Source organism: Boleophthalmus pectinirostris, unplaced genomic scaffold (assembly GCF_026225935.1).
Source record: "Boleophthalmus pectinirostris isolate CB_2022bp ecotype Guang Dong unplaced genomic scaffold, ASM2622593v1 HiC_scaffold_9, whole genome shotgun sequence".
Taxonomy (NCBI): Eukaryota; Metazoa; Chordata; class Actinopteri; order Gobiiformes; family Gobiidae; genus Boleophthalmus; species Boleophthalmus pectinirostris.
In genome coordinates this window covers 20,699,615-20,723,975 of record NW_026571541.1, presented here as the reverse complement: position 1 = coordinate 20,723,975, position 24,361 = coordinate 20,699,615, and the positions used below count along the sequence as shown (strand labels likewise).

The 24,361-nt window shown below is 38.8% G+C and overlaps 3 protein-coding genes across 7 annotated transcripts in view; 2 read left to right on the top strand and 1 right to left on the bottom strand.

Moving 5' to 3' along the window:
- Nucleotides 1–18,218, top strand: part of dock10 (dedicator of cytokinesis 10) — a 32,907-nt gene extending 14,689 nt beyond the window's left edge. For 2 of the 5 annotated variants that reach the window (XM_055167001.1, XM_055167002.1), the window contains exons 5-55: nucleotides 649–721; nucleotides 969–1,100; nucleotides 1,291–1,425; nucleotides 1,499–1,685; nucleotides 1,831–1,916; nucleotides 2,153–2,236; nucleotides 2,329–2,484; nucleotides 2,576–2,812; nucleotides 2,892–3,014; nucleotides 3,355–3,437; nucleotides 3,525–3,647; nucleotides 3,772–3,851; nucleotides 3,926–4,113; nucleotides 4,234–4,299; nucleotides 4,385–4,477; nucleotides 4,580–4,703; nucleotides 4,923–5,044; nucleotides 5,179–5,262; nucleotides 5,340–5,432; nucleotides 5,523–5,641; nucleotides 5,760–5,829; nucleotides 6,349–6,462; nucleotides 6,556–6,627; nucleotides 6,725–6,871; nucleotides 7,028–7,111; nucleotides 7,182–7,278; nucleotides 7,400–7,432; nucleotides 7,550–7,728; nucleotides 7,953–8,069; nucleotides 8,171–8,288; nucleotides 8,399–8,520; nucleotides 8,615–8,729; nucleotides 8,810–8,876; nucleotides 9,195–9,242; nucleotides 10,464–10,574; nucleotides 10,963–11,245; nucleotides 11,965–12,102; nucleotides 12,175–12,357; nucleotides 12,842–12,952; nucleotides 13,056–13,271; nucleotides 13,345–13,402; nucleotides 13,841–13,942; nucleotides 14,536–14,642; nucleotides 14,717–14,839; nucleotides 14,921–15,034; nucleotides 15,581–15,727; nucleotides 15,806–16,016; nucleotides 16,095–16,285; nucleotides 16,359–16,459; nucleotides 16,547–16,685; nucleotides 16,997–17,946. In XM_055167001.1, the coding sequence (XP_055022976.1) occupies nucleotides 649–721; nucleotides 969–1,100; nucleotides 1,291–1,425; nucleotides 1,499–1,685; nucleotides 1,831–1,916; nucleotides 2,153–2,236; nucleotides 2,329–2,484; nucleotides 2,576–2,812; nucleotides 2,892–3,014; nucleotides 3,355–3,437; nucleotides 3,525–3,647; nucleotides 3,772–3,851; nucleotides 3,926–4,113; nucleotides 4,234–4,299; nucleotides 4,385–4,477; nucleotides 4,580–4,703; nucleotides 4,923–5,044; nucleotides 5,179–5,262; nucleotides 5,340–5,432; nucleotides 5,523–5,641; nucleotides 5,760–5,829; nucleotides 6,349–6,462; nucleotides 6,556–6,627; nucleotides 6,725–6,871; nucleotides 7,028–7,111; nucleotides 7,182–7,278; nucleotides 7,400–7,432; nucleotides 7,550–7,728; nucleotides 7,953–8,069; nucleotides 8,171–8,288; nucleotides 8,399–8,520; nucleotides 8,615–8,729; nucleotides 8,810–8,876; nucleotides 9,195–9,242; nucleotides 10,464–10,574; nucleotides 10,963–11,245; nucleotides 11,965–12,102; nucleotides 12,175–12,357; nucleotides 12,842–12,952; nucleotides 13,056–13,271; nucleotides 13,345–13,402; nucleotides 13,841–13,942; nucleotides 14,536–14,642; nucleotides 14,717–14,839; nucleotides 14,921–15,034; nucleotides 15,581–15,727; nucleotides 15,806–16,016; nucleotides 16,095–16,285; nucleotides 16,359–16,459; nucleotides 16,547–16,685; nucleotides 16,997–17,044 (6,154 nt within the window). In that variant the 3' untranslated portion in view covers nucleotides 17,045–17,946. Of the gene's footprint in view, nucleotides 1–648; nucleotides 722–968; nucleotides 1,101–1,290; nucleotides 1,426–1,498; nucleotides 1,686–1,830; nucleotides 1,917–2,152; nucleotides 2,237–2,328; nucleotides 2,485–2,575; nucleotides 2,813–2,891; nucleotides 3,015–3,354; nucleotides 3,438–3,524; nucleotides 3,648–3,771; nucleotides 3,852–3,925; nucleotides 4,114–4,233; nucleotides 4,300–4,384; nucleotides 4,478–4,579; nucleotides 4,704–4,922; nucleotides 5,045–5,178; nucleotides 5,263–5,339; nucleotides 5,433–5,522; nucleotides 5,642–5,759; nucleotides 5,830–6,348; nucleotides 6,463–6,555; nucleotides 6,628–6,724; nucleotides 6,872–7,027; nucleotides 7,112–7,181; nucleotides 7,279–7,399; nucleotides 7,433–7,549; nucleotides 7,729–7,952; nucleotides 8,070–8,170; nucleotides 8,289–8,398; nucleotides 8,521–8,614; nucleotides 8,730–8,809; nucleotides 8,877–9,194; nucleotides 9,243–10,463; nucleotides 10,575–10,962; nucleotides 11,246–11,964; nucleotides 12,103–12,174; nucleotides 12,358–12,841; nucleotides 12,953–13,055; nucleotides 13,272–13,344; nucleotides 13,403–13,840; nucleotides 13,943–14,535; nucleotides 14,643–14,716; nucleotides 14,840–14,920; nucleotides 15,035–15,580; nucleotides 15,728–15,805; nucleotides 16,017–16,094; nucleotides 16,286–16,358; nucleotides 16,460–16,546; nucleotides 16,686–16,996; nucleotides 17,947–18,078 lie in introns of those variants that run through there. The other 3 variants (XR_008633790.1, XM_055167004.1, XM_055167003.1) reach the window with 3 other exon arrangements.
- Nucleotides 18,219–18,953: 735 nt separating this feature from the next.
- On the top strand, nucleotides 18,954–21,318 carry LOC129412666 (uncharacterized). The gene is made up of 3 exons (XM_055167009.1): nucleotides 18,954–19,262; nucleotides 19,417–19,636; nucleotides 19,717–21,318. Exons 1-3 carry the CDS (start codon nucleotides 18,962–18,964, stop codon nucleotides 19,844–19,846), a joined length of 651 nt encoding a protein of 216 aa, XP_055022984.1. The 5' UTR covers nucleotides 18,954–18,961; the 3' UTR covers nucleotides 19,847–21,318.
- cep57 (centrosomal protein 57) lies at nucleotides 21,274–24,200 on the bottom strand. The gene is made up of 11 exons (XM_055167008.1): nucleotides 23,952–24,200; nucleotides 23,586–23,766; nucleotides 23,150–23,299; nucleotides 22,940–23,058; nucleotides 22,729–22,854; nucleotides 22,561–22,638; nucleotides 22,385–22,471; nucleotides 22,215–22,292; nucleotides 21,889–22,115; nucleotides 21,669–21,813; nucleotides 21,274–21,603 (listed from the first exon to the last, which is right to left on the bottom strand). Exons 1-11 carry the CDS (start codon nucleotides 23,997–23,999, stop codon nucleotides 21,421–21,423), a joined length of 1,422 nt encoding a protein of 473 aa, XP_055022983.1. The 5' UTR covers nucleotides 24,000–24,200; the 3' UTR covers nucleotides 21,274–21,420.
- Nucleotides 24,201–24,361: the final 161 nt, after the last annotated feature.

The following is a 24,361-nucleotide window of genomic DNA, read 5'->3' as shown; positions in this document are numbered from 1 at the left end:
GGGACAGTGCACATTAATCAGCTGGTAGTACAGCATGTAAATGTGTCATTTTATGAGATTTTAAATCTCTCAGTACAAAGACTGCACCTGGATTTGGCTAAAAGGCCTAAAAGTTGTGAGTGCACCTGTTGCCAGCTATTTCCTGTCTAAAGTAAAATGACTCACTGTGAGAAATGTGATGTAATACTTCAGATACATGATTTGTATGCACAGAAGGCTGGCAATAAAGTGCATGGAAAGTAGAGTTACTATCTCTAACCTGCAGCTTCACTGCTTTACTTTTGAAAAATGCTTCATACTGTACTAACAATGCTGTTTTGTGGACTGGGTGTCATTATTTGCGGAGGACAATTTCTATGGATAATATAGATAAGATGCTGCAGTTTAAATGTACAGCTTTATGAGAGGTCAGAAAATTGCTCATGAAGTTGTGGAGAAGCGAATCGCAGCCTAAATCGGGCAAATTCTCTTGTAGATTGTAGCGGCCTTAAGAAACTTTAAACAGCTGCCCCTCTCTCGCTAATGTAAAGATAAAGACTGGTGAAGAGTCAGCCACTTTAACATTTCTAATATAACTGATGAAGTTGATGTTTTGTACATAGTGTTTTAGTGTTTTGTATTTTAAGTACTTTTTCTCTTTTTACTTAGAAAATTATTCAAAGCGGAGAAGCTGCCATCCCATTCTTTTGAGATTGACTATGAGGATGTGGACAAGGATGAGGTCAGTAAGCAGTTTCTTGACAGAATGCTTTTAGTATGAATATATCCCAAGCTGGAAACATCCTGCTTCTCTTGTTAAAATTAGTTTATGGCAGCTTAAGTTGTTAGAAATACTCTACAAAAGTGGTTAGCTAGTACCATTTAAGCCATGGACATCATTTAGACAATGTAATAAACCTATAAACTTTCCCTTCTCTTATCGATCGCCAGCTTTCTGTTGTAGCATCTTAATGTATTTGTGTTTACAGGACACCACTTCTCTATCCTCCTCCAAAGGGGGTGGGGCTGGATCAGGCACAGGATGCAATGGAGTGTTTCGGTCAGGCTGGCTGTACAAGGGCAACTTTAACAGTACTGTCAACAACAGTATCACTGTGCGGGTGAGGACAATGCTCCGGTTTACATTTTCTTCTGGTTTACACCTGTGTTAGCCCAAGGTTAATATTTTGACAGAAAGCATTCAGCCATTATCAGAACAATGGGTCTTAGAAACAATATATATTTTATAAAATGTAACACAACACAACAAAATGAAAATGATTACTTAAGCAGTGCTTGCCTTATTTACAGTCTTTCAAAAGGAGATATTTCCAGTTGACTCAGCTGACAGACAATTCCTACATCATGAACTTCTATAAAGATGAAAAGATCTCAAAAGAGCCTAAAGGGTGCATCTTCCTTGACTCCTGCACTGGTGTAGTACAGGTATATGTTTAAGATCTCACATAAGGCCATGTTTAAATATCATTTGAAACAATTTTCATTTTATTTCCTGCAGAACAACAGGCTGAGAAAGCATGCCTTTGAGCTGAAAATGAATGAGGTGACTTACTTTGTGCTGGCCGCGGAAAGTGAGCAGGACATGGAGGAGTGGATCAGCACCTTGTCTCGTATTTTACAAATCAGTCCACACGATGCACCTGTGCCGGACCGCAAGAGCTTGGACCTCACTGAACACCGCCAAGGTCAGTCCAATGTAAAAGATACTACCATGAAAACCGGTTAGAACAAGAATGAGCTGAATCTATTGAACACACTTGCAGCATCTGGTCACAGTCATTAAACAAAACTATGATAAATAAAACTGTGTTGTGTTTATTTTGTCCCCAGATGTGTTCGATCTGTCGTTGGGTGACAGCTGTTTGCAGGAAAATGAAGACACAACAGAGAATGGGATCAATCCTGAGTTGGCAAAGGTTTTTTACATTTGATGACTTTCTGTAACACTATACCAAGCTTCATAATGTACATTGTTTAATGACCAACATGATACATCTATGTACTTGACTATGATATTTTGAGACTACAAAACATGCAGACTTCCTTTTTTTGGTTGCATATCCAGTTACCTCAGCAAATTATAACTGACCAAATACATGGGAAATGATGCCAGGAATCTTTTATTAATCGTTGTGCTGATCCTCTTGTACAGTATATTGCAGAAACAGATGAGGGAATTCGCTGTGCCAGAAGGGAGGAGAGACTGAACCTTTTTTCTCTTGATCCTGACACCCCTGTATGTATCAAGTCTTCTGCATGTTTTTAGAATATATAAAAGAGAAAACTAAAATAAGAAAGAGTAAAATACAATGTATTTTGGCTGCACAGGTTTTAAGGAGCCCTCGATCTGAACATTCATCTTCTGAGCCAACTGTGCGTCCCTTTGAAGAGAAGTTGGGCAGAAGGTTTATGATCACCTGTCAAAGCCTTAACCTCATGCTGCAAGGCTCCCTCAATGAAGTGGACACTGAGCCAGTAACCAATGTAAAAACAAAACAAAACAAAAAAAAAACACAAACTTGTTTTCTGTTTTAATTGTGATTGTTTGTAAGTACACATATGCTTGTCTTTCCAGGTTGAGCCTTTCTTTGTATCATTAGCCCTAATGGATATAAGAGAGGGCAAAAAAATCTCGGCAGATTTCCATGTGGACTTGAACCATGAGGCTGTGCGTCAGATGCTTGGGGGCTGCTGTAATGGTCAAGCAGTGGGGCTAGGAGGACAGGAGAATGGCCTGCCTTCTTCAGAAAAAAAATCAGGGGACTGCTACCTCAGTCTGGATTTGGAGCACTGGCTCTGCTTCCCCAAAAAGGTAAATTTTAACTGTTGCATATCTGTCTAGTTGCCTTATTCTTCTATGACTGACTGACAGTTGCACTGTTTACTTACAGGCAATCTTTTCTGTGACCAACCCCCACACGGACATAGTAATGGTGGCCAGAGTGGAAAAAGTGTTAATGGGAAACATTGCATCTGGGACAGAACCATACATCAAGAACACGGACTCTAGCAAGGTCTGAAAGGCAGTTGTTTTACATAATGAATTACTTTTACACTATTGCATTACAAATACAGAAACTTACTGTGCATTGATCATTCTATACAAATACTGTTAAAATATGTTTAGACTCTGAGTGCCACAGTAATTGAACTAAACATGATACTTGCAGGAAGTGTTTGTTTAAACAGTTAAGTGAGTTGCCAGACATCTAACTTGCTGCCAGGGATACTAAATTGAATACCTTGTCAGTACATGTAGGGCTGTAGTAAATTAGGAGTTCTCATGTAACACTGTATTAAATTCACCTTCTTCCTCCGTCTATTTATCTTTACATTATGTTCTTTCACTTGCAGACAGTACAGAAGATTATTAAATCTAACAAGCACTTCTGTAGCAAACTGGGAAAGTACCGCATGCCTTTTGCATGGGCTGTGAGGTTTGTGCTTATGAAAGAGTGAATGTTAAATATATTGGAATAACAATTTATAAATATAGTAGCTTTAATATTCTTTGTTTTTTACAGGTCAGTGTTTAAGGACAACCATGGGGCCCTGGATCGAGATTCTCGTTTCTCACCTCTTTTCAGACAGGAGAGCAACAAAATATCCACGGATGACCTGATAAAGCTAGTCAATGAATACAGAAGGTAAGGATCATAAAGCCCCCCATATTAAACACTGGTAAATTGGTAGTTTAAAATATTGGCTTTTTGCTGTATAATTTAAGTGTTGTAACAATGTCCATCCGTGATAAATAAATTGTGTGTATAGGGCTGAGAAGACAAGCAAATTACAAACTATTCCAGGGACTCTGGATATTGGAATGGATTATGTGCCAATGGAGCATCCAAGTATGTTTTCTCAAATCTTACCTACGGTATTCTATATTGTGAAGAGCCATAATTTACATTTTATATATTTCCAGATTGCTTGACCTCCTCCTATGTCCCAGTAAAGCCATTTGAAGAACTGAGCAAACATCAGCCTACAGTAGAGGTTGAGGAGTTTGTCCAAGACACAACTAAGTTCACCCAGCCACACCGTGTTTACAAGAATCACATCTACGTCTACCCTAAACACCTTAAGTATGACAGCCAAAAGAGTTTTGCAAAGGTAAGGATTAATTATGATCTTGCCCATGTTTTGGTTTGTCTATTGTGCTGCAGTTGTTATTTCTTGCTGCTTTGTATGTGGAAAGATGCAGAAGTGTTACAAAGAGCCTTTTGTTCGCAGGCTCGTAATCTTGCAGTCTATGTAGAGTTCCGCAGCTCAGACGAAGAAAGTGCCAAGCCAGTAAAGGTAATAAACTAAGTGGCTCCTTAAAATAATGTTATTGTTTTTTCAATGCTTTTCAACTTTCAAACCTTTTTGCATTATTGTTTAGTGCATATATGGCAAGCCAGGAGGGCCACTTTTTACCACATCAGCCTGTTCTACTGTTTTGCATCACTCTCAGAACCCTGACTTTTATGATGAGGTTTGTAAAATGCATGGACATAACAGTGTTTAGACTATCCTGTAAAATTAGCATTTCCAGCCACCTGCACTATTCATTATAACTTTCACATTCTGTCCTCAGGTAAAGTTGGAGCTTCCCACACATCTTCATGAAAAGCACCATCTTCTCTTTTCCTTTTACCATGTCACATGTGACATTAATGCAAAGACAAATGCAAAAAGGAAAGAAGCTCTGGAGACGTCAGGTGTGTTAGACAATATAGGAAATAATGTATGACTTTTAAAAACTTTTTTCTTTTTTTCTTTTAATTAAATATACATGTTTTGAATGTCTGACAAGCCCAGAGACTACATGTTATGGTTTCTTAGATTTTAAAATATTAATATAAAATAACTATAACTATAACTCTATGCATTTTTTGTCTCTAAACTACATTTGACTGTCCTGTATATTTGCTTTTTAGTGGGATATGCTTGGCTGCCGCTCCTTAAAGAGGGCCGTCTTGCAACTCAGGAGTTCAACATCTCGGTCTCCTCAAACCTTCCACCGGGTTACCTGGGAATTAAAGAAGCCTGTAACACCAAGGTGAGCTCAGTGTGGTTATTTTAAGACTTTTATTAATATTTAAATGATGATTAATAATAGAAAGTTTTTAATTTAACGGATGTGCATATTAGAGAAATTGCAATGTAATATATTCTGTTGGTGTCACTTTATAGAGCTGTGCAGATGTGAAATGGGTGGATGGGGGAAAAGCCATTTTTAGAGTGTCCACCAATGTGATCTCAACTGTATATACTCAGGTGAGATAACACTTTAGCATCAGCATGTCTATGGGTTTTTAAAACACCATGTTTTAAATTGTATGTGTCTTTGCCAGGACCCCCACTTGAACAGATTCTTTCAGCAGTGCCAGAAAAGAGAGCTGGACCTCTCTTCACCTCCTACCTCAAACTTCCTTAACTGCCTGAAGGTCTGAAATGATCTAAAGCATGTATTCAGTATCTAACATGAAATACACAAATACTGTAACTGTAATTCAAACACTGTTTATTTTTCTTAGGGTCTACTCAGTATAGAAAGAATCCCAGTCATTATTCGATTTCTGCCTGTGTTCTTCAACCAGCTCTTCAAGGTTCTGACTCAAAATGATAATGATGAGGTCACTACTGCCACCACAAGGTTGGTCATGGTACTGAGTTTTACCCACAGTTTAAGATAAAAAAACCCACAGAAAAATACAAACACAAAGTGCATTACACAAATATACAGGTATAGTTTTGTTTGCCTCTTCTTGCAGAGTGCTGGTCCATATTGTTTCAAAATGCCATGAAGAAAACCTGGATCATTTCCTGCACTCTTATATAAAGGTAATTATTTCAGATGTTTCAAAACAGATGGGACAGTGAGGTATGTTTGTTCCAGGGATCTTTGTTCATTCCAAAAACTGCTTGCCCAGAAGCTTAAGAAAAAGACAAAGAGGGCTGATTCAGAAAACTAGGACATTTAGCATGCTTAATCAGAAACATGTGCTATAAAGCAACAGCAATGTAGTTAGAAAATCAGGTTTTTCCATATTTGTGACCATGGATAAAAACTGCAGTGCTTCAAGATGGATGGTGGGAGGTAAAAGGAGAAGGCCAGCTTAGCTAATAGAAGCAAGGTTGCCATAGTAACATATTGGCATAATGTTCACTACTAGAGGTACTCAAATTACCATAATGTGTGCGTGCAGACAGAAAGCATGTGTTTCTGTGCTTGTAAACCAATACAAAAGTGAATGTGTCTACATTTAAGTTGATCAACTCACCACTTTGTATTTTGTATTTAGTAGCTTATCTGAAAGATAGCATTGCTAAGAATAAACAATCTGTTATCTTTTCATACAGTATGTGTTCAAGACAGAGGCTCATGGATTCAGAACAGTCCATGAGGAGTTAGCCAAAGGAATGACCTTTGACCTGAAGAGCAATGACCAGGCAGCAGTCAAAAACATACTCAAGGTACATCTTTATTAATTTTGTTGTTTGTGTGTGTGTGTGTGTGCGCGTGCGTGTGTGCGTGTGTGGTAGTTAATGGCACATTTTCTCTTTCAGTTTTCTTGGTTCTTCTTTGAGCTCATAGTCAAGTCCATGGCACAACATTTGATAGATGGTAACAAAGTAAAGGTAAGATGCTTTTAGTTTGTTTTGTTAAATCATACTGAAACTATGGAGCCAGAAAGGACTACTTTAAATTTCCTGTTGTTAATTTTTGCCCATTCAGCTTCCAAGGCCCCAGCGTTTTCCCTCATCTTACTTGAGCCGCGTGGAGTCCCTGGTGGAAACTGTGTCTGAACACATTTTTTGGAAAAACAAGGACTTGCCAGAGGAAACACGCATTGCTAATGGAGCTGTTGCTGCTTTTGTCAAGGTAAGAGAGCTATCCACTCAGTTAATTAAGAGATATAAGTAGTTTATCTTTGTATGCCAACTAAAACAAACAACTTTGTGAAGGATCACTGATATTTCAAATTACATTGAAATTACATTTTTACATAAAATCACAAATTGTGGTTTGTTTCTACAGCGCTGTTTTACAATGATGGACAGAGGCTTTACTTTCAAACTCATCAGTAACTATATCAACATGATTACTGCAACTGACAGCAAGGTGGTTAATAGACTCTATACTGTTACTAAGTACTAGTGCATTTGTTTATAATCTTTGTCATTTCTGCTAGGCCTTATGTGAGCTAAAGTTTGAGTTCCTGAGAGAGGTGTGTAACCATGAACACTATATCCCTCTCAGCCTGCCTTTACCTTCTGCACGCATCTCAGGTTAGTGCAGTTAAATGTTATTGTGTTCTTTTTTGTGCATCCAACTGTGCTCCCATCCGTCAGTCGTTTAACACCTCACTTTTTTCTGTCTGCCATTTATTGCTTTTCTTTTTCATATCAGACCACGCATCCCCAGAGCCACAAAGTATTCATGGTAAATATGTCCATGCCTTGTAACATTGTACAGCTACTTTGCATGTGCATTGACTTTACGCTAATAAGTGTGAGTATTGATAAATTGACCTGATTCCTGACCTATTGGTGTCCTCAGCTTCGATTCCTGAATACAACCTGACAGGAGAGTTCTGCAGGAAGCACTTCCTGACTGGCCTGTTGCTACGGGAACTGGGGCTGGCACTCCAGGACGAACAGGACCTCCGACACCTGGCATTAGCAACCCTCAAGAGTCTCATGGCCAAGCACTCGCTAGATGCACGCTATGCTACCAAGGTATCTTCAAAATCAGTGTTAGATGGAGCTGCATATAGTATATCACACTGATCAGAAAGCTGGATTTGCAATATATGCTACACATTTGTCACAGTTCTTTTTTCCAAATTTAATATATGTGGCTGTTTCCTGTTCAAGAACAATAAACTAGCATTGGCAATAAAAAGCTGGTTAACATATCGAATTAAACCATGTGAAATCTATTTGTTTGGTCAAACTTGCAGGAGAAACAGGCAAGAATAGCTTCCCTCTACCTTCCTCTGTATGGTCTCATCCTGGACAACATGCCACGATTTTTCCTCAGGGACATTATTCCAATCTACTTCACCTCCAGTGATCAAGTAAGCTCTTTGCATTGGATGACTTGGGAAACATAAAGGTGTGTGTGCAAAAACACAAATTTAAGCCATCTTGCCTAATAAATGTGCTACATCTCTCCAAGGGCTCTCGGGACGACCTGAGTGTGAGCGGTGGCGTGGCTGGAGCAGTTATTCCTGTTACTCGCCATGGCAACTCGGTGGATGCCTCCTTCTCCAAAGAAGTACTGAACTCCATCACAGGTGAACAAGTGTGAAGCACAGATGTGTATCTTGTTGCTTGGGCTATGGATGGGAAAAAAAAAAAAGATGTGAATGAGACATTTATGAAGATACCCCTCCCCCTCCATCAGCTTTCTCCTCCTTGGCAGTTGCCACGGGTAACCAGACCGACTCTAGGGGCTCTCTGATAAGTGTGGACTCAAACCCTAGCAACAGCGACAGGAACAGCGAAAGGATGGACGGATGTGAAAAGGTGAAAAATCTTGACATAAGATTATCAAATCATCATAGCCCACAAAAATAGAGAAATGTTCCTAATCAACTACGTCTCATTTCTGTTTGATTAGTTTGCTAGACCACAGTCCTTGATTGGCTATGGTTCGCGTTGTGACAAACTGGATCAGGCAGAGACCCGCAGCCTCCTCATGTGCTTTTTACACATTATGAAAACCATTTCAGAAGGTATGTTATGGACGTGTAGAAAAATCAGCATTTTTCATCTGTCTTTCTCACTTGGACTTATATTTGAATGTTCATTTCAGATGTTTTGGTGTCATACTGGCATAGAGCCATCCACCAAGAGATCTCTGACTTTTTTAACATCCTAGAGTAAGTTCTTTGCATTGACTGTTAGCACAGCCTTGTGTAACTGCACTGTTATAGATTTACTATATTATTACTGAAAATCAGACTAAAATGAATCAAATGGATGTTGGCCAAACTGTAGCAGATGAAAGAAATGACTTGGAGAGGAGAAAAGCAGACCATAATTCCAAAGAGAGTGCTCTCTCCACTCAGCACTGCAGATTTAACTATCTGTGTTTCCTGTCTGGAGCAGCGTCACACTGTACAGTTAAATCCAGGATACAGAACATGTACTTCATTTCCACTCTCAATGATTGAATATCTGTCTATTTTTTTCTATAGGTTGTGTCTTCAGCATTTCAGGTTTCTTGGAAAGCGCCATATTGCCAGGTGAGTTGTATGTCTTTAGTCAAATGGGCCTTTATATTATACAACTGTGGGAATATCTTATTATCTCAACATGCAGACATTCATGACCAGTATTCCAGTTGAATGCATAATTATGACAACACACACACACATCTGTTCATACATTTGCAAATGCACAGATCAAGGTGCACATCAAGAGAACAATTTGTTGTGGTGGGGGTCGGCAGAGGATGAGGAATACCATCTGAAAATGTGAAATGTATACACTGTAATACAGCGTATGTGTACTTCTGGACTTTGGGACTCCTGCTATGACGTATCATAGAAATTGTTGGATCCCATTGCTGGTGCTAAGCCTGTCTACAGCAGCCAGATACTTAACATTCGTTTGTAATAGCAGACCCAGGGGATCACAGCCTCACAGTCTGCCTCTCTGTCTGTTAGCTCTTTGAACACTGTCTGAGTCAGTGTGGGCACTACAAGTGATGAATTACTCTGCAAATTTCCAAGCATCATAAATCTATAACCACCAAACTACTTTGCATATTATACTAAAATTAATCTACTATAGAAATGAGAAATACACTCCATGGTTAACCATGCTGTTGTAATCATCCTTGCATGTCTCTTCCCTTTCCCCGTACTTCCTGGCTCATTGTTCCTGATTCTAGTCTACATCAACATTGACTGCATGGTTTCTTGATGCTGGGTCAAGTGTTGCATATTAATGTTAGTATCCCTTTCTCTGTGGACTTCACTTTCTGGTGTCTATCATATATTTTCCATTGGCAAATACAAAAGCATGCTACATTGAGCATTTTACACTAACATGCAAATAAAAAGCATTATACGTAGGCTCTGCTGTGTTTACCCTCCATGTCCTGTTTTACATTGCATATCATCAACACCATTTCCATTCACATATCATATATTCTTTCAAATATCAAACTATAACCATTGGCTGTATAACTTTCTATAGTCTATTTTCCAGCTACTGTTTTAACCACAAAACTCAAATTAAGAGTCTTGTAGCATTGCACTAATAAAATGATATTTTTATGTGATTGCTAATATACTTATACATATATGATTGCAAACCCAGTGCTTTATGTAAAACTAAACTATTAGCTGAGGTTGTATGTAGTATGCTCATAATAAGGCATTATCTGACACAGGGTAACATTAATGAGTGATGGTCTTGATTAACCAATGTTAGCTCTGGTGTGATTGGGTCATAAACAGGAAACTAGCAGCGGCAGTAAAGCTGGCCCAGTCAACCCAAGCCAATGGCACCCTGAAGGCCTCTAACCATTCCTCTCAGCCCTCCCAACCCTCCAGTCTCCTTCCACAATGGTAACCACCCTCCACCTTAAGATGACAACACCTCTGTCTTAATATCTGTTGCTAATATTCATAGTTAAACACATTATTGATTATAAGGAATCAAATATACTGTTCACAATTGTTCTATTTATATGTTACACTACAGTCCTATGTTCATCATATAAGTGGGCACTGTGTTTGTGTTACACTCTGATTTGTATCTATGTATTCCATGCATGTCCCTCCAATCGGTGTATTGTTTACCAGCTCTTGTGTCTGTACTCCCATATAGTTAAGCAACAGTATTGCTAACATGGAGTTCTGAATCATTTGTTTGTAATTGAGGTTTTTACTTTGTAATCAAGTTAATTAAAATGGTGTAACTTCTCAGAAGTCACTGATGTTGCTTGTTGTCTAGGATGTCATCTGGAGATGGCCACAGACATGCTCGCTCCCAAACCATGCCCATCATCAGGGGCAAAAATGCACTCACTAACCCTAAGCTGCTACAGATGATGGAGACAGGTAACACATTTTCATTAAATGTATTATTAAGACAAATAGTTCTAAATTATATTTTGTGTGTAGATGGGGGCATCCCAGAAGGAGATTCCAGTCCCACAGATGTAGAGGCAAACCTGTCCACAGAGGTGTCCCTGACTGTGCTGGATGTACTGGAGCTTTTTGTTCACCATCACAAGGTCTGTCTGTCACACAGCCTGTCTGGATAAGACATTTTATCTTTTAAAACATGTTTTATGTTTTTAATTGATAAATTACAATGTGTCTAAAGCTTCACTAAATATTTGCATAAATAAAATGGAGAAGTGGTCCAGAATAGAGTGTCTATGTTAAACCTCCCAATACAGATAAATCTATAGAGCTGCCACCTGGTGGTCAATGAGTGTTACAGGTGAGATTCTCTCATATGCAAGTCTGTATTGTACTTGCTATATAGACAGTTATTTTAATAGACCCATGATTATTTGTTTATCAGCACATCGGATGCGCATGCAGCCTGACAGCAGAAAGCACTGCTATCTGTGCAGTTAACATGAATTTGCAACACTAGCTAGCGCTGTTGTCAGCACTAAAACAGTTTATCACCTTGTGATAAAATAACTTATGATGCTAAATTAACATTAGAGAGTGGGATACAACTTAATAAACCATATGCATTAAATGCAGGTGAGTGAGTAAATGATGAGAAGAAATGGTTTGAACTTCCACTCATACTTATATATTGATATAACTATCCTTGCCCCTAGGAGAACCTGAAATCTGCTGAAATTCTACAAGACACTCACATGATATAAGATAGCATAGCGGCTCTTTCTGCAGGAGACATGGACAGTAGAGTGTACAGTGACGTAGTCTGATAATCCCTCTTTATGTGTGCTTGTTGTTGTTTTTCCCACAGAAACAATTGTTGCTGGATGATGGGCAGAATGTACTGATGAAGAAGGTGCTGGACACCTACATGCTCTACTTTCAGATCAATCAGTCTACTGCCACACTGCGACATGTCTTTGCTGCTCTCAGACTTTTTGTTCAAAAGGTCAGTCACGTAACCTATAAAAGCATTTATCTGTGTATAATAACATGTTCTTATTTTTGTTATTTTGTGTAGTTTCCCAGTGCATTTTTCCAGGGTAAGGCAGACTTGTGTGGCTGTCTCTGCTATGAGATCCTCAAGTGCTGTAATCATCGCTCTAGCTGCACTCAGATGGAGGCGGCGGCCCTCTTGTATTTTGTCATGAGGAAGAACTTTGAGTTTACCAAAGGAAAGTCTATAGTCCGCTCACACCTTCAGGTCTGGGACTCCTCCATCCTTTATTATGCATTATGAAGGAATTTTCTAATTCATGTTGCACAAGTTAAAAGAATGCATATGTAGTCAAAACATAGAAGCAAGCCAGTCCTGAATTCACAGCATACTAAAAGGTTAGAGACCAGCCCTTTGCTGGCTCACTGAGGAGATAAGCATCTGTAGGGCCACAAATGGAACCTCTTAGCATCAGACAATGTTGTCTTTTTTGTGAAAGAAATTTGAGGATTATGTGATTGGTGATGGTGTATTGACTTTCCAAATAACAATCTTAGCGAGACTGACACAGTCTAAATACACAGAACAACATGAATGAAACAAAAGTCTACTCCAACAATGTTATTGACAAGAATCGTATATATAACATATATCTAACATGACCAAAAGCTCAAAAAGTTTTAGTCTTCAGATTTAGACATTGTTTTGCAAATCTGAATGTTTGTTGTTTTGTTTTTTTTCTTTCTATAAGGTCATCAAGGCAGTGAGTCAGTTAATAGCTGATGCTGGCATTGGTGGTTCGCGTTTTCAGCAGTCTCTTGCCATTATTAATAATTTTGCCAATGGTGATGTGCATCTGAAGGTAATGGCAGTACAACTATATACTACAGTATAGATCACATTTGTATCTCTTTGTAATTTTTTTTTCATCTGGTATTCATTTATTATTTTCTTTCTTTGAATAGAACACCCCATTCCCAGCGGAGGTGAAAGACTTAACTAAAAGAATCCGGACAGTTCTGATGGCCACAGCCCAGATGAAGGAGCATGAGAAAGACCCAGAAATGCTGATTGACCTGCAGTACAGCTTGGCCAACTCTTATGCTAGTACACCTGAGCTCCGGCGTACTTGGTTAGAAAGTATGGCAAAGGTCCATGTTCGCAATGGGGATCTCTCTGAGGTAACCTTGTAAATTAAGTATTTAATTTAGATCCTAAAATTGTTGCTAAAATTGTGGTTTGTTTTACTCTCAGGCTGCTATGTGTTACATCCATATATCAGCACTTATTGCAGAATCACTGAAGAGAAGAGGTCAGTTCATACAACAATTAAAATGCATTTCTAGCTACATATTTAAATGCTGTGAAAGTGCATTATGCTTTTTATATTTTATTTTTGGGCATTCCAGTTTCAAACTAAAATAAAATCTATGCTTCTTATCATATTGCTTTGTCTCTGCATTTTCATGGATTCTCTTTTGAACATTTCAGTATATTGAAGCAACTCACTTGTTGGCTTGAACACTGCTTCCACTGCTTGTTCCTATACGTGCATGTCAGTTTATCCAACAACTATCAAAGCACTTGCCTCCATATTTCACCTGCCTTTTATGTTCATCCACGATATCAAAATGGCTGTTACTCGCCTTGCATGCTATCAGCTTATACTGTTGCACAACCTGTCAGCTGATTTGAAGTCAAAACATAAAAAGTCACAATCCACTCCTCCTCCTACCCTCCTACCAAACAGGCTACTGGAGAGCAGACAAGACCAGGATTTCCACTGTGTCCACAGAAGAAAACCCTGTCTTTAACTGTAGCTCCTTACTAACTACCTCCCGAGACCCAGACAGTGAGTGTGTGCGCCTGGGGCCAACTGGTGGTGGGGCTTGGGGCTGGGCTATAAGGAAACAAAACTGGCATTACATTGTGTCATAACTGGTGATGTGGAGCTGTTTCAGTTTGAGAGGGACATTTGAGGACCCAGTTATCCTGACTGGCACATTAATGTATCTGTGTTTTAACTTTTGCACTGAATTATACCTCAATATTACATTCAGTTGCATGTTGTATTCAATTGGACTGGACATAAATAATAACAAATAGAGAACAGAAGTCTATTTAATCCAGTAGTTCAATTAGCATGATACTACATATAAATCCTTTTTTTTCACTCTATAAAAAAATCTAAATTAGAAAATTAATCAAAATTATCCAGTAAGATAATTGAACTACTGAATGGAAATAAATTTACTTTTTATTTTACACTGACCAAGTTAATTGTCCTCTTTCTGTAATGTATTTCACTATCCGCCACACAGATATTAGTGTGTGTTTATATCTTATTCGTTATCAAATCTACCTTCATGTCATAAAATAAAAAGGAAATATGTGACTTGCACTAAATGACCTCTTTTTCACCTTGTGCTGTATGGACAAAAACAGCATCCTTCTCTATGGGTTGGGCGGCCTTTATGTGCATTAGTCCAAATGTGAAGGAGGAAGGGGCTATGAAAGAGGACACAGGCACACAGGACACACCTTATACCGAGGTATGCCCTTTCAGTAAGGACAAAAATACAACTGCTTGTGTGAAGGAGGATTTCAACTTTTAAACTCTTTGCAGGACACTTTAGTAGAACAGCTGGAGCTCTGCGTGGACTATCTGTGGAAGTCAGAACGACATGAACTCATAGCAGACATCAACAAACCTGTCATCGCTGTCTTTGAAAAGCGCAGGGATTTTAAGGCATGCATTTGCATAATTTTATTTGTGACAGATTAATAAATAATACTTAACTATGTATTATACTGTATTTTTAAATTACAGAGGCTTTCAGAGCTTTACTATGACATCCATCGTTCCTATCTAAAGGTGACAGAGGTGGTCAATTCAGAGAAAAGACTGTTCGGACGATATTACCGAGTCGCTTTCTATGGCCAGGTAAGACACCAAATAAATTATGTTATATCAAAACATTTAGTTGAAAAACAGCCAAAAAAAAGACCTTTCTGTAAAAGGCGTATTAGTATGAATACATTTTTTGTCTTCAATATCTCTTTGTGCTTTTTTTCTTTTATAAAAAAAAAATCTTTATCAAGATTGTGGTAAGTCTAGTAGTGTGTCTTTGATCTAACATTTGGCTAACCATTCTTACCTCTCCTCTTTTCCTGCTTCCATTAACACTTTTACTTATAGCTTCCTCAAGTTTGCTGTGTTGTACTATATTTTTACAGCAAAAATGGTCCGCTTGGAAATAATAAATGTGTTTAAAGGCCAGTCTCTATTAAGCCTCATTTACCTTGAAGTATTTTACCTTTAAAGTCTCCTGTAACTCTTAGGCAGTGTCCAAAACTAGCCTGACATGCCTTCAGTGTTTGTGTCTCTGTCAAAACAACACCATATGCATTATAATCTTGCAGTGCATGCCCACACTTACACATGATTAAGTAAGTCAGTCTGTGCTAATTACTTGTTTTCCACTCATAGGGTTTCTTTGAGGAAGAGGAGAGCAAGGAGTTCATCTACAAAGAACCAAAGCTAACAGGACTGTCTGAGATCTCACAAAGATTACTCAAACTCTACTCTGACAAATTTGGAGCAGACAATGTTAAGATGATCCAGGACTCAAATAAAGTAAGTTTTATCTAGTCAAGTTACCATACATTTAAGAATAACAGGTAAACCTGGGATCTGTTTGGTTGTTGAAAACAGGTGAATCCTAAAGACCTGGATCCGAAATTTGCCTATATCCAAGTGACCTACGTGGTACCATACTTTGATGAAAAAGAGCAGCAGGAAAAAAGAACAGATTTTGAAAGGCATCACAACATCAACCGCTTTGTGTTTGAGACCCCCTTTACTCTGTCTGGAAAGAAACATGGTGATGTGGAAGAGCAATGCAAGAGGCGCACCATATTAACTAGTGAGTTAGTCTGTAACTTGGTAATTATAAATGTATGCATGGAATCTGTAAGCAATGTTTTGTTCCTCTTGTATTTAGCAAGCTCCTACTTCCCCTATTTAAAAAAGCGCATTGAGGTAGTGGAACAGCAAAGCACAGAAATGAACCCAATAGAAGTGGCTATAGATGAGATGTCCCGGAAGGTCTCTGAACTCAACCAGCTCTGCAACATGGAGGAAGTGGATATGATCAGACTCCAGCTGAAGCTGCAGGGCAGTGTCAGCGCTAAGGTGTGTACAGACAGTGCCTTTTAGGAATTCAGTCCTCTGGTCAAATCTAATCTCATTCTTGTCCTGTATTTAGGTCAATGCTGGACCTATGGCTTATGCCAGAGCATTTTTAGAAGAAAAGAATGCCAAGAAATATCCAGACAACCAGGTCAAACTACTCAAGGAGATTTTTAGGTACTGACCTTGCTCATACCACAGAAAAACACTATGTGCATTAATGGTTTGTATGCATTCTACTTGTGTTTTATTGGGTGTTTGCAGGCAGTTTGCAGAAGCGTGTGGTCAAGCATTGGATGTGAATGAGCGTCTGATCAAAGAGGACCAGTTGGAGTATCAGGAGGAAATGAGGACTCACTACCGGGACATGCTCACAGAGCTGTCAGGCATCATGAATGAGCAGGTCTCACTATGAAAAAACACAACTTTTAAGCTGCACCTAAGGCTTGCATTTATTTATTGCCTCCCAATTCTTTACACATCATCTCAAAACATTCACTGCATTTTTGTATTATTGCTTTTGCTTTCATATATCATCTTCAATTTCAGTTCCAAAAAAACTGTTCTAGCCTCTATCCAATCTGTCCAAGATTGGTACGTCATTTCACTCCACCTTTTTCTTTTGGACTCAACCTGTGCCGCACTTTTAGTTTTTATTATTAATTTTTAAGGTACTTTTTCGTGTTTACATAACCTTCTAAAACTTTTGTCTAGATTCCTCAAACAAGACAACCAGGAACAGAACGTCACAGCGCATTTTGAATGGGCCAACCTCAGTGGGCCATCATTAAAGGACCGCTTAACCCTTCATGGTGCCAGTATGGGATAAGAGCTTGTAATTTTCTGAAATTGTGAGACCACTCAAAGAAAGAAGTGAGTAGGCTGTGGTTGTGGTAGTTTGTAGTCTTGTGATTATACTTGACTGTCTACTAGAAGTCAGACTGTTTGCTACTATTGTTTTGAAATTGGCTACTATTGTTTTGGAATTGGTCATTTGTGAATTATGAGTTCCTTTATCTTACCAGCTGATTTATTAGTCTACATACACACACACACACACACACACACACACACACACACTCACACACACACTCACACAGCTCTGCAATGCTTTTACTTACAGTATTTTGTATAAAACACACACAGACACAGAAATTACATGCGCCTTCTCTTCAAATCCCACTCCCTTTAGATCAGTGTCCTTATTGAGCTTGAGGTGTGTTCAGCAATTGAATGTGTTAACTGAATACACTTTTAAGTCAGTTTTCAATCTCTGTAAGAGGTTATGAAAGATGACAAATACTGTATGAATTGTAATATATTTATAACACAGGCCATATTTCACAATTAAAATTGGATAGTTGAACGCACCTCTAGTTCCTGACTGAATGTAGAGCAGCTCCACATTGCTACTTTGAACCTTTGCTAACATTCACAAACTTTCTGCTTAACAGTTTTCAACTGGGAAATGTTTTGTAACATTTTTATCACTGAAATTGTTATTATTACATGTGCTGTTTTGAATTGTAAATAAGAAATAATAATATTTAAGTCCGTCTTTTTATATAAAATAATCTATATAAATATTTGTTTAGCTGAATTGAAAAAAGAACAAAACGGATGTTTTGTGTATAACGTTTAAATAAAAATTGTTATAGTCCAAAGCTGATGACTATACATAACTTATTACAAAGGGCTTTTGATTTATACAGTGGCTAGTTTTAACATTAGACAGTACATTCAATATTTGAAACGTCTTCAGGTAAGTGATTTTTTTTTTTTTTTTTTTTTCACAGTGTGACAATAGAAGATTCAGTGAAAGAACTGAGCCAAGTGAAATGAAAGTGAAATGTATCAAGTGTCAGATTTTTCCGATAGTTGTGTAATTACTGCCTAAGCAGAGTGCGTCTTCATTAATTAATGACATTCTTAGACTAAGGCTGAGGACATGTTCAGTGACCCCAAACTGCACAGTCTGTGAGAGACCTCCTGTGGTCCCTGTGGGTTTCAAAGGAACCTGGACAAAACAATCACTCCAGCTGCATATAGGCCTACTCCACATTTAGATGGCGCCTAATGTCTATGGCTTGTCCTTTTCACTTGCCTGTACTTCTGAAGCATAACTAGGCCATAAAACCTGACTTTATAATGGCCATACCGCTGCATTTTACCCCAAAGTGCAGACTGTGGCTAATCAGCAAAGGCCCACACTTAAACAAGATTCTGCTGCCTTCAGCAAAGAGCCTAAACAGACTCCATTGTATAAGGTTCATAGGTCGCCTATATATAGATAGAACAGCTCTGGTTTTGATGTGATGGATCATGTGCCTGGTCTAGTGAACACTTATAGCATACCTAAGGTGACTAAATTTTTTAGCCATCTTTGTTATCAATGGCAGTCCAATGAACTTGGCTTTTAAAATCCACCTGTGCAGCTTTAATACAGCTCCCTCCCATGCTGCCGTGCACATTTCATTTCCGACCCCCGCGTAGTTTTCCTGAAACTTTACACCGAGGCTGATAAATAAACCATGCCTCGTGTAGCGCCGGGTGATCACCGTAGCCTTTTCAGCTGTATAAGTGGTGAAAGGCGACATAATCTGCCCAGAACAAGATCTGGACTGAGATTGAAAAGGGCACAGTACCGAGAAAGACGCGCGACAGACAAAAGGGGGAAAGATGTTAAATCCGCAGCCGCACCGGGACATCCCGCCGGTGTTTGGAAAACCGTGGTACTGGCAGCGGAGCAGCGCCGTCATGGAGAGCACCCGCAGCCTGGCGCACGTCGTTATGGAAATGCGCGAAGAGATCAAGAAGTTGGAGAACGAGAACCGGGAACTACGAGGGGACTTCAGCCAGCGGTCACATTGGGCTAAAGTTGCCCATGCGAGCCTGGCGTCCACGGCTGTGGTGGAGGAGAACCCTTGTCTCAATCTAAGGAGGAATGCGTCTGCACCGGTTTTGGAGGGACCGTACAAAGGTGAGTGTCATAGTTGTGGTAATGGCTCCTTTGTTAATTTTAAACATGCCTACTGTTTCAAAGACAATAATAGCTTTTTGTAGGACCTGTCCTGTTTGGTGTAGGGTAAAGCCATAGGTCTCTGCATATATCATAACAACTTTTTTCTTTTCAGAGAACAGCGTGATGACTGTGCGGAGGTATTCTATGGGCTCTGCCTTACCTTCAGTGTCTATGAGAGAAGGTAGAGTGGATCGGATGAGGAGAACTGACTCGGGATGGGAGAGACTTCAAGAGGAGATCCATGGAGGCAGTATATTTGGAAGTCCAACCAGACTGGAAGTGGGAAAAACCAACAACAGGCACTCTTTGCAGGATTATGTCCATAAGAACAGGTATGTGTCCCACTACTCTAGTGAATTGTAGAAAGCCTGGCCCTACATTAACTGGGTTTTCTTTTTTTTTTACTTTTCAGGGCAAAAGTAAAGACAGTCAGTTTCCTCTTGCCTGTAGATGATATTTACACCAACCGACCAGTTTTGCCAAAGCACCAAGGGGAGTGCAGTAAAAATGAATCAGAATCCATCACTCAAACAGACTCATGATGAAGATTATGGCAATCTTGGGTCATAGCCAAGGACAACAAAAGGTGCACACTTGGCTCTCCTTTAGGTCAGTGTTTTTGGCCCCTGTGGAGGGAGCCAGGGGAGCTATTTTATCACACCTGACCACACAAACAGAGGACTCTGGTTACAGGTGTTGTTTTCATCTGGAGCTTTAGAGGCTAGGTCAGCAGCGCTGAGACTCATGGAGGATCACATATCCAGACTCACTCTAAACCTGGACACACACATCTGATGGCCCCTTTACGCACCCAAGTCTTGTGTAACCTCACTGCCATTATGTTTTCCGTATAAGATAGACTGGATAAGAGGCACATCAACTGCAATAAGCACTAGATGTGCATTTGATTGCTCAAGATGTTGTGTTTTGTAAAAGAAATTATTTTTCTATTCACTTTCCAAAATGTATAGACAGGTGCATGTGCCGTATATAATCACTAAATAGTATTTTTACAAATCTTTATCTACCTTTATTAATTCAATTGATGTAGTTTGTCTTAATTTTGGTGAACAGATGTGAATCAATCATCACTGTAAGCAAATTCCATTTGGTTAATCATGTATATCTGTTTTATTGTCTTGTTCTGTCAGTTCGCTATCTAAATCATAGTTATTTTAAGAATATTTAAAAATGTGACCCAACATATTTGCACAGTCGTGGTGTTCTAGTATGCCCAAATATGTGTGTAAAATAGAGCAATTCCATTTACACCTCCTTTAGAATGTGAATAGTGTGTAATCCCAAAATGGATCAGACTCTGATATTAAATGCAATGCAAAGAAAATGACATTATTTCACAGAAAGAGCAGTATGCATAGGCTGATTTGGCTTATGATGGTCTGCAGAAGCTGTGGCGCATCCCACGATGGAGCAGTGAGCTGCATGTGAGATACATGTTTGTAAATATGGATGTGTCCACCTGCCCTTCAGTGCTGTACAGGCTCATGATCAGCTGCATGTGCAGGCTTGCACACACTTAACTGTGCCATTGCAACACTCACACAACACACAATCATCGAAGTTGATGATGATTTAAATAGCACTATATAAAGTAATTTCATTATATTGCTGTGTGAATATGAGGAGACTTACACCATTCATGTAGCTAAAGTATTCTATTATTTGAATAGTGAAAGAAAGAATGAAAGTATTACTGTTGCTTAATTCTCTAAAAAACTAGTGCATTTCCTTTCTGGTCTCCCGCATCAAAATAAAGCATGCACCATAGGTAAAATTTCAGATAATGCAGTCCTGACCAAGCCTCAAGATATGGAGATGGTGCTCCAGACAGGTTGCCTCAGCAGCATTGAAGGATGGGTAAATGTGGAGGACAAATTTCCCTATGAGGGCACTTTACATGTACATTTACGACCTCTAGTGGTAGAATAACACAGAGCTACACATAAAATTTATGTAAATATTTACTTGTTTGTAGAAAAATTTCAATAAAATGTATCTGGCAAAAATAAAGCAATGCAATGACAGTTTAAGTTAATTAAATAATAGGCAGCACCAATACATAAAGTCACAATAGTGTAGTGTATATGAGGCATGTTCATGTCTGCAGAGACATTTGTAGAGCTCTCATGTCCTTCAGCAGCCGCAGGTTTCTCCTGCTCCTCTCTCCTGGTCTGAGTTTGACTGCTTCATTCGAATTACCTTTGCTAGAAAACTTTATGGTTGCTTCCACATGCTTTTTTACTCGACCATCATTCGATTCTTTCAACAAATGATTTACCTAAAAGAACATGGTTATGCTTAATGAAAGCAAATTAATAATAAATTTTAACATAACTCACATACTTGGGATTTATGCTTGTAAAGCTTATTGATTTGTTCTCCTTTGCTCTCCATTTTGAGAAGTAGTTTCTCCTGTTCCCACTGAAGGTCTCTTTTTTCTTGCTCAGAAACACTCCTCTCCACTTTCCTCAGTAGTTCATCCTGCTCTCTAAAGCATAAACAAGCAAAACTTATACATTTTCAAATGTCATGACATATACTATATACATGTTAGTACACTTACAAGCTCATGAGTCGAAGCTCCTCCTGTAATGTATGCAGCAGTTCAGATAGTTCATCCTCATTTGACAGGGATGAAGAGGAGGAACTGGAAAAGCTTTGGTTACTTGTGCCTAAGCCATAAGGTTTGTTTGATAGGACACGACAGTTGCAGAGATGAGGCTGGTGACACTTCAGGAGAGATAAAACCGATTGGACATTTGCGCGGACGGAGTGGCTATTGCTCACTGACTGGATATAGGAAAGAGAAGGAGTAGGGTTACAGTAAGACTATGTACAACAAGATAATGTTAAAATAGTTAACAAAGAAAAAAATTAACTAGACCTTACCGTTCCAGCAACAAATGGTACATCTCTGAGTCTGAACTTATAATGTGGCTCTGTAGGAGACTGCTGCAGTGAAGTTTTCTACAGAGGATAATACAATGAAATGTCAATAAAGCAAGCTAGCTGAAAGGAAGTGTTCTGAAAAAAGAAAAATTAAACCAGTCCAATCTCACCTTCACTTTTGATTGTTTGTCTCTGAACTTTCGATGAGAAGACACAGACCGCAACAAAATTCTGTTTGTCTCCAAACCTACCTGCAGCTGATGTGAATTAAATGTTTGTTGTTGTTTTTTTTTTATATACTTAATTATACTATATATATGCCAGACAGGAAGGAAAGTATGTTTACCAGACTGGCCTTGTTTTCAACCAGCTTTCTCTGATGCTCCTCCTCTTGCAATTTTAGTTCTAGCTCATGGATCTTTCTCTAAAACGACAACAAGAAAGGAAAATTACAAATGGGATTAAAATAACATAAATAATAATGAAACACATTTTTTAAGCTGTCCTTTAATACCTCAGCCTTATTTTGTGTGTGTGTCAGCCTTAGGTATTCCTGCTCTAAATGGTCAAGTTTCTCTAAACGAGTAAGGACAGAGGGGCTCTCAGTAGGCTGATCAGCTGACCTGGATGTCTCCTTCGCCTTTAAAACAAGTAAATCAGTACAAAACATGCTTCACTTATGCAATAAATAGTCAATTCCAGCATAACAAAAGCAAAGAACTGACCTGATTGAATATGTTTGATTTGTCTGTTGTGGCAGAGCGCAACATCTTTCTTGTTTGATCAAGTTGTTTTTCCAGTTTTACACAACGAGACTCAGCAGATGCCAGATGGTTGATTAACACTTAATAAAATTTGGCAATATATTAATTAAAAACAACAAGGATACTCTGCATATAAATATGTGAAATGCAATTAAAAGAACACCTATTCACCCTGGTTGCAGTTTGCCTTGTTGACATCTATGTCACCTTGTGTAGAGGTGTTAATCACATGTTTCCCTGTTTCGTGCAAAGAGATGTATCCTTTCTCCTTTTCCAACTTTCGGATCTTCTCTTGGAGATTGCGTAGGGCAGATAGAATTGCTTCAAACATGTTACAAGAGATGGTGAGAAGAACAAGAGCAGAGGTAAAAAATATATACCATGCAAAAAGTGTTTTAGAGTAACTTAAAAACAAATTCCAATGTATCTAAATACTTATGGGGAAATTTGAGAAGATGGACTGTGAATGAATAAATAGAGTTAGTGGGACTCGGGCATCATGTTACACTAGCTGTAACCATGGAGCTGAACAACAATAGTTAATGTGAAACATCAAGTCTACAAATGTGTATATCTGGTGTTCACAAATGGGCTAACCAGTATTTACCTGCACTGTTGGTCTCTGGAAATGCTTTACAGGGTGATGAAGCCCTATATGTCTGTGCTGTGGGAGACTGGACCAGTGTGGTGATGAATGGACGCTGAGCCGGATATTCCTTGTAAGAAGGCAGTGACAGATTATCACACACTAAACCACTGGGTGCAATTTGTGGTTGTAGGCGTAGATCCTGCAGGCACACAGTAAGATCAGAAATAAGGAAAAGACATGATAAACACTGTTGAGGATCCATTAAACTGCGCAATTTTTAAATAATTGTAAACAATGAAAATTGTGGCAAGTTTCTGATAACATTGCTGGGTCATCTTCGTTAGTCTCCAAGCACAAACAATTATTTATTCAGGGGAAACTTACCCTTTCTCGCAAAGCATCAGCTGAAGCTGTTGCTGCTGAAGGATCCATAGCACTGCTTTAGATTTAGCGTATGAAATACTCAAAAAATAATTTGGTTAAAGAAAGTTCAATTATCAAATCTTTGCATTTTTAGTTGCTGCTTTTTTGTACAACGCGACTACTTTGCAACATAGATCAATTCTACAGCACTCAACAAAACTAACAAGTAGCTAAACCTCTCCTTCTAAGGTTGCACTTGGGTTAGTTTGTTTTAAGTCACACTCTAGTCCACAGGTTGTTAATCGCACTTGCGCCTTCCTAAAAAAATGTGTCGGGTTTAAATGGCGGATAAATCGAACTAACATTTCAGTGTACCGGAAATGTAGTTTTTATCTAAACAGACAATGCCACTGTTACGTGCAAATCAGTTT